This window comes from Pseudophryne corroboree, chromosome 5 (assembly GCF_028390025.1).
Source record: "Pseudophryne corroboree isolate aPseCor3 chromosome 5, aPseCor3.hap2, whole genome shotgun sequence".
NCBI lineage: Eukaryota > Metazoa > Chordata > Amphibia > Anura > Myobatrachidae > Pseudophryne > Pseudophryne corroboree.
Window position 1 is genome coordinate 706,523,511 of NC_086448.1, and position 18,405 is coordinate 706,541,915.

Consider the following 18,405-nt stretch of genomic DNA (forward strand, 5'->3'; position numbering starts at 1 on the left):
CTGGTGTTCACTGTGTCAGCAAACTGCAAAACTAAAATGCACCACAGGTATAGAATGTAGATGGATAATATACTTAATGAATGACGACACAGAGGTAGGTACAGCAATGGCCTTCCGTACCGTACTGCTATATATAGTATACTGGTGGTCACTGTGTCAGCAAACTGCAAAACTAAAATGCACCACAGGTATAGAATGTAGATGGATATTATACTTAATGAATGACGACACAGAGGTAGGTACAGCAGTGGCCTTCCGTACCGTACTGCTATATATAGTATACTGGTGGTCACTGTGTCAGCAAACTGCAAAACTACAATGCACCACAGGTATAGAATGTAGATGGATAGTATACTTAATGAATGACGACACAGAGGTAGGTACAGCAGTGGCCTTCCGTACCGTACTGCTATATATAGTATACTGGTGGTCACTGTGTCAGCAAACTGCAAAACTAAAATGCACCACAGGTATAGAATGTAGATGGATAGTATACTTAATGAATGACGACACAGAGGTAGGTACAGCAGTGGCCTTCCATACCGTACTGCTATATATAGTATACTGGTGGTCACTGTGTCAGCAAACTGCAAAACTAAAATGCACCACAGGTATAGAATGTAGATGGATAGTATACTTAATGAATGACGACACAGAGGTAGGTACAGCAGTGGCCTTCCATACTGCTATATATAGTATACTGGTGGTCACTGTGTCAGCAAACTGCAAAACTAAAATGCACCACAGGTATAGAATGTAGATGGACAGTATACTTAATGAATGACGACACAGAGGTAGGTACAGCAGTGGCCTTCCGTACCGTACTGCTATATATAGTATACTGGTGGTCACTGTGTCAGCAAACTGCAAAACTAAAATGCACCACAGGTATAGAATGTAGATGGATAGTATACTTAATGAATGACGACATAGAGGTAGGTACAGCAGTGGCCTTCCGTACCGTACTGCTATATATAGTATACTGGTGGTCACTGTGTTAGCAAACTGCAAAACTAAAATGCACCACAGGTATAGAATGTAGATGGATAGTATACTTAATGAATGACGACACAGAGGTAGGTACAGCAGTGGCCTTCCGTACTGCTATATATAGTATACTGGTGGTCACTGTGTCAGCAAACTGCAAAACTAAAATGCACCACAGGTATAGAATGTAGATGGACAGTATACTTAATGAATGACGACACAGAGGTAGGTACAGCAGTGGCCTTCCGTACTGTACTGCTATATATAGTATACTGGTGGTCACTGTGTCAGCAAACTGCAAAACTAAAATGCACCACAGGTATAGAATGTAGATGGATAGTATACTTAATGAATGACGACACAGAGGTAGGTACAGCAGTGGCCTTCCGTACTGCTATATATAGTATACTGGTGGTCACTGTGTCAGCAAACTGCAAAACTAAAATGCATCACAGGTATAGAATGTAGATGGATAGTATACTTAATGAATGACGACACAGAGGTAGGTACAGCAATGGCCTTCCGTACCGTACTGCTATATATAGTATACTGGTGGTCACTGTGTCAGCAAACTGCAAAACTAAAATGCACCACAGGTATAGAATGTAGATGGATAGTATACTTAATGAATGACGACATAGAGGTAGGTACAGCAGTGGCCTTCCGTACCGTACTGCTATATATAGTATACTGGTGGTCACTGTGTCAGCAAACTGCAAAACTAAAATGCACCACAGGTATAGAATGTAGATGGATAGTATACTTAATGAATGACGACATAGAGGTAGGTACAGCAGTGGCCTTCCGTACCGTACTGCTATATATAGTATACTGCTGGTCACTGTGTTAGCAAACTGCAAAACTAAAATGCACCACAGGTATAGAATGTAGATGGATAGTATACTTAATGAATGACGACACAGAGGTAGGTACAGCAGTGGCCTTCCGTACTGCTATATATAGTATACTGGTGGTCACTGTGTCAGCAAACTGCAAAACTAAAATGCACCACAGGTATAGAATGTAGATGGACAGTATACTTAATGAATGACGACACAGAGGTAGGTACAGCAGTGGCCTTCCGTACTGTACTGCTATATATAGTATACTGGTGGTCACTGTGTCAGCAAACTGCAAAACTAAAATGCACCACAGGTATAGAATGTAGATGGATAGTATACTTAATGAATGACGACACAGAGGTAGGTACAGCAGTGGCCTTCCGTACTGCTATATATAGTATACTGGTGGTCACTGTGTCAGCAAACTGCAAAACTAAAATGCACCACAGGTATAGAATGTAGATGGATAGTATACTTAATGAATGACGACACAGAGGTAGGTACAGCAGTGGCCTTCCGTACTGCTATATATAGTATACTGGTGGTCACTGTGTCAGCAAACTGCAAAACTAAAATGCACCACAGGTATAGAATGTAGATGGATAGTATACTTAATGAATGACGACACAGAGGTAGGTACAGCAGTGGCCTTCCGTACTGCTATATATAGTATACTGGTGGTCACTGTGTTAGCAAACTGCAAAACTAAAATGCACCACAGGTATAGAATGTAGATGGATAGTATACTTAATGAATGATGACAAAGAGGTAGGTACAGCAGTGGCCTTCCGTACTGCTATATATAGTATACTGGTGGTCACTGTGTTAGCAAACTGCAAAACTAAAATGCACCACAGGTATAGAATGTAGATGGATAGTATACTTAATGAATGACGACACAGAGGTAGGTACAGCAGTGGCCTTCCGTACCGTACTGCTATATATAGTATACTGGTGGTCACTGTGTCAGCAAACTGCAAAACTAAAATGCACCACAGGTATAAAATGTAGATGGATAGTATACTTAATGAATGACGACATAGAGGTAGGTACAGCAGTGGCCTTCCGTACCGTACTGCTATATATAGTATACTGGTGGTCACTGTGTTAGCAAACTGCAAAACTAAAATGCACCACAGGTATAGAATGTAGATGGATAGTATACTTAATGAATGACGACACAGAGGTAGGTACAGCAGTGGCCTTCCGTACTGCTATATATAGTATACTGGTGGTCACTGTGTCAGCAAACTGCAAAACTAAAATGCACCACAGGTATATAATGTAGATGGACAGTATACTTAATGAATGACGACACAGAGGTAGGTACAGCAGTGGCCTTCCGTACTGCTATATATAGTATACTGGTGTTCACTGTGTCAGCAAACTGCAAAACTAAAATGCACCACAGGTATAGAATGTAGATGGATAATATACTTAATGAATGACGACACAGAGGTAGGTACAGCAATGGCCTTCCGTACCGTACTGCTATATATAGTATACTGGTGGTCACTGTGTCAGCAAACTGCAAAACTAAAATGCACCACAGGTATAGAATGTAGATGGATATTATACTTAATGAATGACGACACAGAGGTAGGTACAGCAGTGGCCTTCCGTACCGTACTGCTATATATAGTATACTGGTGGTCACTGTGTCAGCAAACTGCAAAACTAAAATGCACCACAGGTATAGAATGTAGATGGATAGTATACTTAATGAATGACGACACAGAGGTAGGTACAGCAGTGGCCTTCCGTACCGTACTGCTATATATAGTATACTGGTGGTCACTGTGTCAGCAAACTGCAAAACTAAAATGCACCACAGGTATAGAATGTAGATGGATAGTATACTTAATGAATGACGACACAGAGGTAGGTACAGCAGTGGCCTTCCATACCGTACTGCTATATATAGTATACTGGTGGTCACTGTGTCAGCAAACTGCAAAACTAAAATGCACCACAGGTATAGAATGTAGATGGATAGTATACTTAATGAATGACGACACAGAGGTAGGTACAGCAGTGGCCTTCCGTACTGCTATATATAGTATACTGGTGGTCACTGTGTCAGCAAACTGCAAAACTAAAATGCACCACAGGTATAGAATGTAGATGGATAGTATACTTAATGAATGACGACACAGAGGTAGGTACAGCAGTGGCCTTCCGTACTGCTATATATAGTATACTGGTGGTCACTGTGTCAGCAAACTGCAAAACTAAAATGCACCACAGGTATAGAATGTAGATGGATAGTATACTTAATGAATGACGACACAGAGGTAGGTACAGCAGTGGCCTTCCGTACTGCTATATATAGTATACTGGTGGTCACTGTGTTAGCAAACTGCAAAACTAAAATGCACCACAGGTATAGAATGTAGATGGATAGTATACTTAATGAATGACGACACAGAGGTAGGTACAGCAGTGGCCTTCCGTACCGTACAGCTATATATAGTATACTGGTGGTCACTGTGTCAGCAAACTGCAAAACTAAAATGCACCACAGGTATAGAATGTAGATGGATAGTATACTTAATGAATGACGACACAGAGGTAGGTACAGCAGTGACCTTCCGTACTGCTATATATAGTATACTGGTGGTCACTGTGTCATCAAACTGCAAAACTAAAATGCACCACAGGTATAGAATGTAGATGGATAGTATACTTAATGAATGACGACACAGAGGTAGGTACAGCAGTGGCCTTCCGTACTGCTATATATAGTATACTGGTGGTCACTGTGTCAGCAAACTGCAAAACTAAAATGCACCACAGGTATAGAATGTAGATGGATAGTATACTTAATGAATGACAACACAGAGGTAGGTACAGCAGTGGCCTTCCGTACTGCTATATATAGTATACTGGTGGTCACTGTGTTAGCAAACTGCAAAACTAAAATGCACCACAGGTATAGAATGTAGATGGATAGTATACTTAATGAATGATGACAAAGAGGTAGGTACAGCAGTGGCCTTCCGTACTGCTATATATAGTATACTGGTGGTCACTGTGTTAGCAAACTGCAAAACTAAAATGCACCACAGGTATAGAATGTAGATGGATAGTATACTTAATGAATGACGACATAGAGGTAGGTACAGCAGTGGCCTTCCGTACCGTACTGCTATATATAGTATACTGGTGGTCACTGTGTCAGCAAACTGCAAAACTAAAATGCACCACAGGTATAAAATGTAGATGGATAGTATACTTAATGAATGACGACATAGAGGTAGGTACAGCAGTGGCCTTCCGTACCGTACTGCTATATATAGTATACTGGTGGTCACTGTGTTAGCAAACTGCAAAACTAAAATGCACCACAGGTATAGAATGTAGATGGATAGTATACTTAATGAATGACGACACAGAGGTAGGTACAGCAGTGGCCTTCCGTACTGCTATATATAGTATACTGGTGGTCACTGTGTCAGCAAACTGCAAAACTAAAATGCACCACAGGTATATAATGTAGATGGACAGTATACTTAATGAATGACGACACAGAGGTAGGTACAGCAGTGGCCTTCCGTACTGCTATATATAGTATACTGGTGTTCACTGTGTCAGCAAACTGCAAAACTAAAATGCACCACAGGTATAGAATGTAGATGGATAATATACTTAATGAATGACGACACAGAGGTAGGTACAGCAATGGCCTTCCGTACCGTACTGCTATATATAGTATACTGGTGGTCACTGTGTCAGCAAACTGCAAAACTAAAATGCACCACAGGTATAGAATGTAGATGGATATTATACTTAATGAATGACGACACAGAGGTAGGTACAGCAGTGGCCTTCCGTACCGTACTGCTATATATAGTATACTGGTGGTCACTGTGTCAGCAAACTGCAAAACTAAAATGCACCACAGGTATAGAATGTAGATGGATAGTATACTTAATGAATGACGACACAGAGGTAGGTACAGCAGTGGCCTTCCGTACCGTACTGCTATATATAGTATACTGGTGGTCACTGTGTCAGCAAACTGCAAAACTAAAATGCACCACAGGTATAGAATGTAGATGGATAGTATACTTAATGAATGACGACACAGAGGTAGGTACAGCAGTGGCCTTCCGTACCGTACTGCTATATATAGTATACTGGTGGTCACTGTGTCAGCAAACTGCAAAACTAAAATGCACCACAGGTATAGAATGTAGATGGATAGTATACTTAATGAATGACGACACAGAGGTAGGTACAGCAGTGGCCTTCCGTACTGCTATATATAGTATACTGGTGGTCACTGTGTCAGCAAACTGCAAAACTAAAATGCACCACAGGTATAGAATGTAGATGGACAGTATACTTAATGAATGACGACACAGAGGTAGGTACAGCAGTGGCCTTCCGTACTGCTATATATAGTATACTGGTGGTCACTGTGTCAGCAAACTGCAAAACTAAAATGCACCACAGGTATAGAATGTAGATGGATAGTATACTTAATGAATGACGACACAGAGGTAGGTACAGCAGTGGCCTTCCGTACTGCTATATATAGTATACTGGTGGTCACTGTGTCAGCAAACTGCAAAACTAAAATGCACCACAGGTATAGAATGTAGATGGATAGTATACTTAATGAATGATGACACAGAGGTAGGTACAGCAGTGGCCTTCCGTACTGCTATATATAGTATACTGGTGGTCACTGTGTTAGCAAACTGCAAAACTAAAATGCACCACAGGTATAGAATGTAGATGGATAGTATACTTAATGAATGACGACACAGAGGTAGGTACAGCAGTGGCCTTCCGTACCGTACTGCTATATATAGTATACTGGTGGTCACTGTGTCAGCAAACTGCAAAACTAAAATGCACCACAGGTATAGAATGTAGATGGATAGTATACTTAATGAATGACGACACAGAGGTAGGTACAGCAGTGGCCTTCCGTACTGCTATATATAGTATACTGGTGGTCACTGTGTCATCAAACTGCAAAACTAAAATGCACCACAGGTATAGAATGTAGATGGATAGTATACTTAATGAATGACGACACAGAGGTAGGTACAGCAGTGGCCTTCCGTACTGCTATATATAGTATACTGGTGGTCACTGTGTCAGCAAACTGCAAAACTAAAATGCACCACAGGTATAGAATGTAGATGGATAGTATACTTAATGACGACACAGAGGTAGGTACAGCAGTGGCCTACTGTACCGTAATGCTATATATTATATACTGGTGGTCACTGGTCAGCAAAACTCTGCACTGTACTCCTCCTATATAATATTATACTGGTGGTCCCCAGTCCCCACAATAAAGCAGCACACTGAGCACAGATATGGAGTGTTTTTCAGGCAGACAACGTATACTGGTGGTCACTGTCAGCAAAACTCTGCACTGTACTCCTGCTATATAATACAGCTGCTCCCCAGTCCCCACAATTAAGCAGTGTGAGCACAGATATATGCAGCACACTGTGAGCACAGATATGGAGCGTTTTTTTCAGGCAGAGAACGGATAACTGGTGCTCACTGATCAGCAAAACTCTGCACTGTACTCCTCCTATATACAGCTGCTCCCCAGCCCTCCCCACAATTAAGCAATAGTGCACAGCACAATCAAGTTCAACAATAACGGAGAGGACGCCAGCCACGTCCTCTTCCTAACATTTCCAATGCACGAGTGAAAATGGCGGCGACGCGCGGCTGCTTATATAGAATCCGAATCTCGCGAGAATCCGACAGCGGGATGATGACGTTCGGGCGCGCTCGGGTTACCCGAGCCATACGGGAGAATCCGAGTATGCCTCGGACCCGTGTAAAATGGATGAAGTTCGGGGGGGTTCGGTATCCGAGAAACCGAACCCGCTCATCACTAGTTACTAGGGGCAACATGCCATAGTATTAGATATGGACACATATTTTTTTATTATTATTATTTATTTATTTTTAAAGAATAAGTCACATTAAATGTAGGCTGCATTATGGTGCTCATGTTATTTGGTATGTACAAAGGAATATGTCTATGTTGAGAAGATTTAGCTGATGTAGTTTATTAGTTAGTTTAGTCACATTTGAGATTATAAAACAAATAATTTAAACATGCATTTAACATCAGTTAATTTTTATTGGTTCAAAAAATACAGTGCATTATTTGTGAGTGTGTCAGATGTGTTTGTGCTAACAATACAAATATGAAGTGGCCATATAATTGCTGCTTGTATTATTTTTTAAAAGCAGTGTTTTGCAAGTAAATGCTCAACAGGTGAATTCAGTTGCTAATTAATTGCTAATTAGAGCACACACACTTGTAACAGTACTTCGCAAGTGCTGAGTAGCTGCAGACTCACTCTTCTGCTGCGTGAAGATAGCGAAAATTTGTTATGTACTTTTAACATAGGATACGCATTTTTGCCAAAAACACGCCTACTGCTGGATGCATACTCCCACACTAGCCGCCCACTTTCACGCCCATGTCGTAGGATTGCGAAGCCGTGCCTCTGCCACGCCTCCGTCACTCCCCGTTTTCGTTTGTGTAGTACGAGCAGTTTTCTTTGTAGTAATTCTGCACAAGTGTCGTATCGCTATGCTTGCGCATGCGTATTTTCGCTTTTGCGCATGCGCAGTTTGTGGGTTTCCTGCCGTTTGCGATGCGATGATCCGCTGCGAACAACTCGGAATGAGGGCCGCGATGCGATGATCCGCTGCGAACAACTCGGAATGAGGGCCCTTGTCCTGTCCTGTTTGAGCTCCTATGTAGTATGTAATTGTTTTGTGCTGTATATTTTAGTAATCTGCATGGTGTTACAGAACTTTGTGCCACCTCATAAGTAAAAGATAACAATAGTAAGAGCAGTAAGTAATAAAAGTATAAGAAATCTAGTATTTGGCTCTATTCTTATTCACTAGTCTATATTATACTACAAGAAATACTGTATATAACATAGTATGATGTTTCCATTTTATTTCAAAATCAATGTTATTACTACTGAGAGCTAAAGTTTTAAATGTAAATATCCATTTCAGTGCTTGCCAGCAGGATGCCAGTTTTTTTTTTAATGATTCATTGTCAATAACAAAGAGTAATTTCAAAAGAACAAAAATAAAAAGAGTAAAGTATCAAAAAGACATTAGCAGAGCGTATTAAATAGAATAAGATAGGCAGAGATTACATAAGAGGGGGCTCAGGGAAAAAGCTACGAGACTCTAAGCCGAATGACTGGAGACTCAAAAACTAAAATGAAACAGCACACAGAGCTATGCGGACAATATAACAATGAGAAACAAAAGGAAGTTAGGGTATAATATATATATATATATATATATATATATATATATATAAATAAAATGTGCTAGATGAGGAGTGCTACCTGACAGAGACATATATACATATATACATATACACGGTCATGTCACATTATTAGACCACCTCCTACATTTGATGTCCGCAGCGCGTAGCCCATGAAATACGTCACATGTCGTGTGCTGGCTTGGTGGATGTATCAGGTGTGCGATAGGCCGTCTGCACACATATTACTTGTTGCTGTCATGGGTAAAATGGGTGATTTATCAGAGTTGCAAAAAGGGATGATTATCGGCTTTCGAGACAAGGGTGGCAGTATTTCCGAAACAGCGCAATTTGTGAACTGTTTGCTTGCTGCTACTCTGACGGTGTATTGTGACTGGACAAATGGCACCACTGCAAATAACTGATGTGGAAACTGCGACGCACCACACGTGCCATCGATGTGAGAGGTGAACGTCGGCTATGAAGGTGCATGAGGGCCGATAGGCATGCTACAGCATTGGTCAGGGAACAGGGGTAAATTACCCCAAATGGGGTAAAAAGGAAATTCCTGGGAGTAATGGACGGTCACGCTGCCTAGACACAGCCCTGTCCAACATCGGCCAGCTTGCGATGTGACGTGCTGACGTCACACCGCGCTCCCTCCTGCCTGCCCTGCGCTGTGCTCCATGCCGCCCTGTGCCGTGTTTTCCGGGCCATGGTGTGACGTGCTGCACGTCACACCGCGATCCCTCACGCCTGCCCGTCCTGCGCTGTCCTGTCCTCCAGCCCGCCAACCCACACACAGAACTTGAAGTGTTCAGTGGCTGACCGCTGACGTAGTTCCGCAGAATCAGAGTTCCCACTGACATTAATGAGGTGAGTATGTGACCACTTGTATCCTAAAAGTCGTGTGTCCCCCTTCTCCCCTCATCCATCTTTCTTACATTCATTCTGGTGTTTTGGGGAGAAAGTGTTAATTAACCCATTCATTGCCAAAAAATAATTGGCGAAAATAATAACAATAATTATATATATATATATATATATATATATATATCTCAAACAAATACTCTCCCTCTGCGCTAATTGGATGTAACTGTATCTTTGGATAAAGCACAAGATATTGGGTATAGGCTACCTGGTTCAACTAAGTCCCCTGTTAGAAGGGACTAGAAATAGAAATATACAACAATAGGAGAACTGGCGCCAAGGGGTCGTATCAACTCCCACTTTTAAACCTTAACTGGTTAATACATTTTAAAGCATAGTAATAACATGTTCCATCGGGATCCGGTCTGAAGATCGACAGTGTCTAGGTCGACAATGTTTAGGTCGACCACTATAGGTCGACAGTCACTAGGTCGACATGGATGGAAGGTCGACAGGGTTTCTAGGTCGACATGTGCTAGGTCGACAGGTCTAAAGGTCGACATGAGTTTTTCACATTTATTTTTTTGGGGGATTTTTTTCATACTTAACGATCCACGTGGACTACGATTGGAACGGTAAAGTGTGCCGAGCGAAGTGGTAGCGGAGCGAAGGCACCATGCTCGAAGCATGGTGAGCGAAGCGAGCCATGCGAGGGGACGCGGTGCACTAATTTGGGATCCCGGTCACTTTACGAAGAAAACGACACCAAAAAAAAATAAAAAAATCCTCATGTCGACCTTTAGACCTGTCGACCTAGCACATGTCGACCTATAAACCCTGTCGACCTTCCATCCATGTCGACCTAGTGACTGTCGACCTAAACATTGTCGACCTAGACACTGTCGATAAAACGAACCACACCCGTTCCATCATAAAACATTTATTAAAAACATATTCAAAACTAATACAGAAGAGACATATTACATTTATTCCACAGTGAAAGATGTATAATTCTTAGTGTTGAATACAAATGCGAGTGGGTCACAACAGTCTCCTCCTTCTCCTTAAAGATGGTTCGGAGATAACGCCACAACATAGAGCTGTCTATGTTGTGGAGTTATCTCCGAACCATCTTTAAGGAGAAGGAGGAGACTGTTGTGACCCACTCTCATTTGTATTCAACACTAAGAATTATACATCTTTCACTTTGGAATAATATGTCTCTTCTGTATTAGTTTTGAATATGTTTTTAATAAATGTTTTATGATGGAACATGTTATTACTATGCTTTAAAATTTATTAACCAGTTAAGGTTTAAAAGTGGGAGTTGATACGACCCCTTGGCACCAGTTCTCCTACTGTTGTGTATATATATATATATATATATATATATACACAGAATGTCCCGCACTCTCACCCAACCTGGACATAAGCTGGGGTGCCAGATCAGAATCCAACCCAACAGAGGGAAGGACACTTTTCCACATTTGTGGAAATGATAGCACTCTCCAGAATTCTTAAATATTCAAAAGGTCACAAAAAGATTTTTTAATCAGAAAAACTTGAAAAACATACTAATCAGACAGTTCCAGGGGTATGAAAAGTTTTCACCAATGTTTAGGTCCGGTTCTATGCTATTTACCTTTGTTGTTTTTTTGGCTCATACTGATGCCGCTGTGTTTGCTGTATACCTTGAAAACATTGGTGAAAACTTTTCATACCCCTGGAAATGTCTGAATGATATGTTTTTCAAGTTTTTCTGATTAAAATATTTTTTTGTGACCTTTTGAATATTTAAGAAGTCTGGTGAGTGCTATCATTTCCACAATAACTGGTTAATACCCGTTGGGCTTCTGGTAATCTATAGGGCTATAAAGTTAACCGTAACCACTGGGTCAGTGATTATGTCATATTTGATGACTGTTGTTTTACCCGGTATGTCTGAAAACAAAACTCTATTTCTTATGAAAATGTCTTTAGCTTCCTGGTGTTGAACAGTTGAGAGGGTTTTAGCTATTGTTATTTCGGCAACCAAAGGCACTGGGTTTATTGGATGGACTAGGATGGCTGACATAGCTGCTCTATCCTTCCAAGGTTTTATAAGAGTTACATGGTAGATGTGTTCTGGCTTTCTTTTCCCAGACTGGTACCCTTTATAATTAACCTTCCCCACTTTTTCTAGGAGTTTACTTTCTACTGTGGGAACTAAAGCAAGCACTCTGTCCCCAGGACAAAAACGCGAAACTGAGCATTGCTATTGTACACCCACTGTTGTGCCTGTTCAGCCTGTTCCAAGTGCTCTCTCACTATCGGCACCACTGCAGCCATTCTTTCCTGCATCTGAGAAAAATGCTCAATAACTGTTTTATATGAACTGGATTGCCCCTCCCATGTCTCTTTGCCAATGTCCAGTAATTCCCTTGGTTGTCTCCCCTACAATAAATCAAAAGGTGAAAACCCTGAAGGAATTGGGGAACCTCTCGCATAGCCAGCAACAATTGAGGTAGTAAATAATCAAAATCTCATACATCTTTATCCACCACTTACTTTAGCATATATTTTAAAGTTTTGTTAAACTTCTCCACTAAACCATCAGTCGGGGGGTGATACAACATAATTATTTCATGATTTTTGACATAAATGGGGTACCCTGGTCAGTCAGGATTTCTAAGGTATACTAAACACCTTGTACTAGTTCTACTAGTTCACAATGGTATTGTGCAATGATATCACTTTCGGTTATCTGGTAGCGTAATCCAGGGGCGGATTGGGATCGAACATAAGACCTGGAAATTTATTGAAGCAGCCCTAATGGGGGCGGAGTCTGTCAAGGGGGTGGGGTCTGTCAAGAGGGCGTGGTCACTCCTCAGAGGTCCTGATTCTGAGATAGACACAGTTGGGGCCTCCTTTGCTTTACATTATACTAATGTTTACCTGCGACTTTATGCATATGCTGCTACAATGCCCTTCCCTGATGTACATCTGTACGTCTGAATATACAAGTACTGATATGCCCACTCTCAGGGGTAAATTTACTAAGATTCGTATTTTCCAAAATCATGTCCAAGTTCAATCACGAATGACATCGACAGTGTAAAATTGCAACTTTTTGAATTGATTACGACTAATTTACTAAGCTGTCGTATTCGTATTTTTCGTTTCTTCCGATGTCGATGTCATTCGTGCTTTTCTGATGTAGATTGCGGCCGCGTTTGCTATTTTGCGGCCGCGTTGTTGGTTTTTTTTACGACTGCGTCACAAGTCTGTTACGGCAGTGATTTGGAAATTGCTGCCGCGTTTTTACTCCTAAGTTTCGTTTACGTCACGCGGCCGTGATTGGTTGTATTCGTGAAGGAGGAGTGTCTGTGCATATTACTATAAAACCGCCCCAAACACTCCGCACCTCGTGGGTTTAGCTAGTGGAGAGGAGAGAGGAAGGTGTATTTGGAGTTGGTGAGTTTGGTGGAGTTTTTGGTGGATTTGGAGAGGAGTTTGGTGATTGTTGAGTGCTGTACTGTGTGTGTAAGTAGTCTTGTCATATTTGTAGTATTGTTTTTTCACAGTTTGTCAATTTTTTTGTCCTTGTTTTTTTTTTTACAGTCTTTTGTCATTGTTTGTGAGTGAGTGAGTGAGTGAGCGTGTGTGTTGGCTGTGTGGTGTGTAGTAGTAGGAGTAGTGGAGGAGTGTGTTTTGTGTTTTGATTTTTCAGTGTTTTTTGTTGTTTGTCATGTCCGACTCAGAGGTCAGTGTGGTGGCGGAGGTTAGTGAGGTGGAGGCTGGTAGTGAGGTGGAGGCTGGTAGTGAGGTGGAGGCTGGTAGTGAGGTGGAGGGGGGTAGTGAGAGGGAGGAGGTTAGTGAGGAGGAGGAGGAGGGGGTGCCTGTTGCTGTATTTTCCAGTGATAGTGATGGTGTTGTGGCTCCGCAGCCACGCACCACTACCAAGACTGGCAGGAATATAAAGTTCAGCTATGCTGAAAACATGGCTTTGGTGCGTGAGCTGATGAAGCACCATCGCCAATTGTTTGGTCAGGATGCTGGCAAGGTGTCCTCCCGCAGGAAGTCTGTCCTGTGGGGTCAAGTAATACTTGCTGTGAATAGTGAGGGTGTGGTGAGGCGGACTGAGGACACGTGCCGCAAGCGTTTTTATGATATTAAGCGGCGTGTCAAGGCCAAGATGGCCAAAGAGGCCAAATCTGCACGTAAAACCGGAGGTGGCCCACCTTTCCGTGCAAGCTATCGGGACTGGGAGGAGCCTGTGCGGGCATTGATTCCTGCAGAAGTGGTGTCTGCTACTCATGTCCGGGATTCGGACCGACCCACGCAGGATGGTAAGTTTGATTTGGTATATTGTTTCAAAAATGTCCGCTAAATGTTGTAAATGTCATTTTTAAAGGGTAAAGGATGCATATATTGTTTTTCACATATTGCAGGCCTATGCTCCCTTAAGGTGTGTTTGTGTTTAGAATGTGCTTTTTTCACCTTGCATAGGCTATTTCTGAAATTAAATATTGTGCAAAAACATGTGCACTGTTTTTTATAAATTTAAACTAAAAGATTTTTTTTTTTTTTGCGTTAATGCTTGGACATGTGTGTTGTCTGCTTTTTTAAAAATGGTTTTTTGTTTTTTTTTCTTCTGAAAAGCGTTGCAATTTTTGCAACATTACATTTTTAAAACATTTGCAAGTAGTGAATCTCTGCAATATCTGAGGCATAATTCAAAAATGTAACATATTTATTGTGTGCCACATCATGTACATTTGGATATACAACTCAAAATAATGAAGCTAGAAGCTCTTAAGCTGAAATTATTTGTTTAACCAATACCTAATAGATGGTTACAGTACAATAAGGCTTTGCAGTGGTTGTTTTTACACAAAGCATGGTAATAATGTTTGGTCCACTTTTTCAACAGTCACACAGACCAGCCGGCCAAACAGGCCTCAGACAAGTCAGGATGAGGCTGGGATTGCAGGTAAGTCTTCACTGTAGTCACATATTCTGAAAACACATAGAAGTACAAAATGTTAATGTTTTTTTTTCCACATAGGTTCTGCTTCTGGAAGCCGACCTCCTGTAAGGCGCCCATCACAGGGCTTGGGCCACTTACCCAGGAGGCCAAGTTCGACACGGCGTCTTGCCTCGGAATCTGCGGCTCCATCATCCCCACCCAGGCGACGACTTTCGGCAGTGTCACCCCAGCCACCACTGGCACTATTGGCGAGTTCTCAGAGTGATGAGCCCCGATCACCTCAGTTATCTGGTGAGTAAAAACAGAAATTAAACACATAAGCAATAATATACACAGTACAGTTAATATGTTGTTAGTTGGTTTGGAGATTACATGTTTTCCAGAACAAGCAATGTGTTGTTCCGTCTTCAATTGCTAAAGGTGCTAAAAAATTATTATATAAGGTCTTAGTGGATGTTCTCGCCAACATCATTTTTTTAAACATTCTGATTTTTTTAAAAATTGAGCCCACACACGTGCACATTTATTAAAAATATGAATACAATTAAATATAAAAAACAGTATCCACAACATTATAGTGTTCACACATCTCCCCTGTCCAGTATGTAGATGGCTTACTTGCTCGGCTCCTCTGGACTATCCAGGTAAGTAGTCTATATCGTGGTCAGGGGAGGGAATCTAACAGTGTAATGCTGTGGAGGGGAGTTAGTTAGGTGAGGATTATGCAAATCTGTCTATGTTTCCGCCTGTGTTGGTATATATGTTTTTTTACCTAAAAAACATTATAAGTTGTTAAAATCAACTGTAAAAAGTTTAAAAATGGAGTATTATGAATGTAGTAATGTGTAGCATTAGCCTTGAAAAAAATATACAAATAAACATTGCATGTTGCCCACCCCATACAGAGCACAGCTTGATGGCCGACGTGGACCAGCAGGGCCAAGACCAACAGGCAACCATCACACTGCAACTTACACCTGTTGACCCAAGCCAGCCAATACAGTTGCAGGATATCCCCCAAGCATCCATCAGTCCACAACTGGCACAAGCTCCGCCCCCAAGCCAAATACCAGATGATTTTTGGGCCAGTTGGACAAGCCAACAGGCCCAAAGCAATGCCAGCCTGACCGCACATACACAACACCTTGCCAGTCTGCCCCATCATCTACCGCGTATTAGTCGCAACTCGGGCAGACTGATAGTACAAGTAGGGCGAATGGCTACCTCAATGGAGCAAATTAGGGCTGACAACAGCCAAATGCTTGCACATTTATCCCGCATCATAGATGAGCAACAGCGCCATCAGCAGGCTCTCGTTCAGCTCATTCAGCACAACCAAGTGGTGAATGAGTCGTTATCCAGGATTGTAGCCAGCCACACTGCTACCAACACTCAGCTGATTGCAAGCCTAAATAATTTGAGCAGCAATATTTCACTGATGGGAGCTCACCAAGTAACCTCCAGCTCGGGGACCACGACCCCTATCCAAACGCCAGTAACCTCCCCTGTTCGGCGTTCCTCAAGAGCACGTGCCAGTGAGCCAGCACCCAGCACACACAAGCGCAAAAAATAACAACAATGTTATTTGAAAAATAAAAATTTGTATTTGACAAACACACAACTTCCTGTGTCCGTCTCCAACATTGTCGAAGCTGCTCTGTATGTATGTATGTTTTTCATGGGTAATGACTGAAAATGTATTTTTAGCATAAACTAAGCACAATGTACACACCACTATAAACAACAAACAGTAAGTAACAAAACACACAATAGAAAGTAGTGCAAAGTGTTTAGTCAAGGATAATTACAGCCTAATAAAACTGACCTGAAAAATATCGCAGGATCACTTCTTGCCGTACCTGCCTCCCTACATTTGTACTCACACTGTCACCAGATGGTTCTAACTCCTCTGCTTGCTGACTGCTTTCTCCCTCATCATGTGCCAGATGTTGACTTAAACACAGATTATGGAGAAAACAGCAGCAGAACACAATTCTAGTCACCTTTGAGGGGCTATACAACAAAAGGCCGGCAGATTTATCCAGACACCGAAACCGTGACTTCAGCACACCAAAACATCTTTCTATCACATTCCGCGTAGCCTTATGTGCATGATTGTAACTGTGTTCAGCAGGAGAATCAGGTTGGGACAATGGAGTAAGGAGCCAAGAGTAGCAGCCGTAACCCCCATCACCTGAAAAACATAGTCAACATTAGTACATATGTTAGATTATTCTTTCACCTCATCAAAACTCGAGTTTGTGGTTAAAATACATACACACCAAACATTTTAAACATACCCAACAGCCAGCCATCAGGCATTTGTCCCTCCTCAAATTTATCGAAGAGCGATGACTGACTGAGGATGAAGGAGTCATGGCAGCCACCAGGGTAACCTGCAACAACACTCATAATTTTTAAGTTTGCATCACAGACCACCTGGACATTAGTTGATTGTGCCAGATGCCTATTAGTATATATATATTGGCGGCCCTTAGGTGATCTCAGCTGAACGTGTGTGCAATCTATGGCCCCCAGCACATTGGGCATGCCAGCAAGCTCATAGAAAGCTACCCTGACAGCACTCCACTCCGACTCCTCGGTAGGGAAGCAGATTGAGGCTTTAATGTGTGGCTCCAACACATCCAAAACCTGAGTGGACATTAAAGAAGCTAAGGTGAGTGTCATGTTAGGTATTCTCTACAATACTGTGTTGTTTCAACTTCCAGAAGCAACACTTAGACATAACCGCATATGTATTTTTAGACTCACCTGCATCAAATATCTTGAAAAGGTGGGCTGTGAGATACCAATGACGTCGCCTGCCACAGCCTGGAAGCTCCCAGTAGCCATAAAGTGTAACACAGCCAGGAGTTTGTGTAGGCCTGAGACAGAGCGAGAGCGTGCTGTCTCAGGGTCTATGCCCAGTTTGACAAGGTCATACAGGTGAAAAATGTTGTTTCTATTTAGGCGGAACATCTTGCATTTAAGTTTAAACGCCCTCTAAAAAAACGAGGCTGGCGCAGCCTCCGCGGTACCTGGACAACCTGTTGACCATGTTCACTTACCTGGGCCTGATTCCTGGAAGCCTCATGGAGCAGTCTAAGGTATCCCACAGCAAACCAAAAATCATTGCCACACACCACAGCCGCCATTTCAGAGTGAGAGAAGTTCAGAATGTGCCTGAAACACTTTTATAGGGCCAAACATTCAGGTGTGAGTAATGGATAATTGAGTACACATGTAAACGCGGTTTTCAAAGGCTGGCGCGTTTTTTTTTTAGGAAAAAATTACGATTTGTAATTTTTCGCGGCCGCGAATGCATTTTCGCGGCAGCAATTACAATTACGAATGGTTAGTAAATGACCGAGATTCATATCTAAACAGGCGTAATTTGACCGATGGTGTATTCATTCGTAATTTTATACTTGGACTTGCAAAAAATTACGAAT

The 18,405-nt window shown here is 41.9% G+C and overlaps 2 protein-coding genes and 1 long non-coding RNA gene across 6 annotated transcripts in view; 1 reads left to right on the forward strand and 2 right to left on the reverse strand.

The window, feature by feature from the left end:
* Positions 1-18,405, reverse strand: part of LOC134929354 (uncharacterized) — a 290,903-nt gene that overhangs the window by 25,253 nt on the left and 247,245 nt on the right. The window lies entirely within an intron of this gene.
* On the reverse strand, positions 14,729-17,106 carry LOC134929353 (uncharacterized). Its single transcript, XR_010178501.1, has 3 exons — positions 16,779-17,106; positions 15,092-15,241; positions 14,729-14,982 (listed from the first exon to the last, which is right to left on the reverse strand). It is a non-coding gene; the product is annotated as an uncharacterized LOC134929353 (long non-coding RNA).
* Positions 14,923-16,526, forward strand: LOC134929352 (uncharacterized). Its single transcript, XM_063925016.1, has 3 exons — positions 14,923-14,956; positions 15,032-15,244; positions 15,859-16,526. The coding sequence occupies exon 3, from the start codon at positions 15,870-15,872 to the stop codon at positions 16,524-16,526; it is 657 nt and encodes a 218-aa protein (XP_063781086.1). The 5' UTR covers positions 14,923-14,956; positions 15,032-15,244; positions 15,859-15,869.

Coding starts and splice junctions, on each gene's coding strand:
- LOC134929352 (XM_063925016.1), top strand. CDS start 15,870: ATGGCCGACGTGGACCAGCAGGGCCAAGACCAACAGGCAACCATCACA.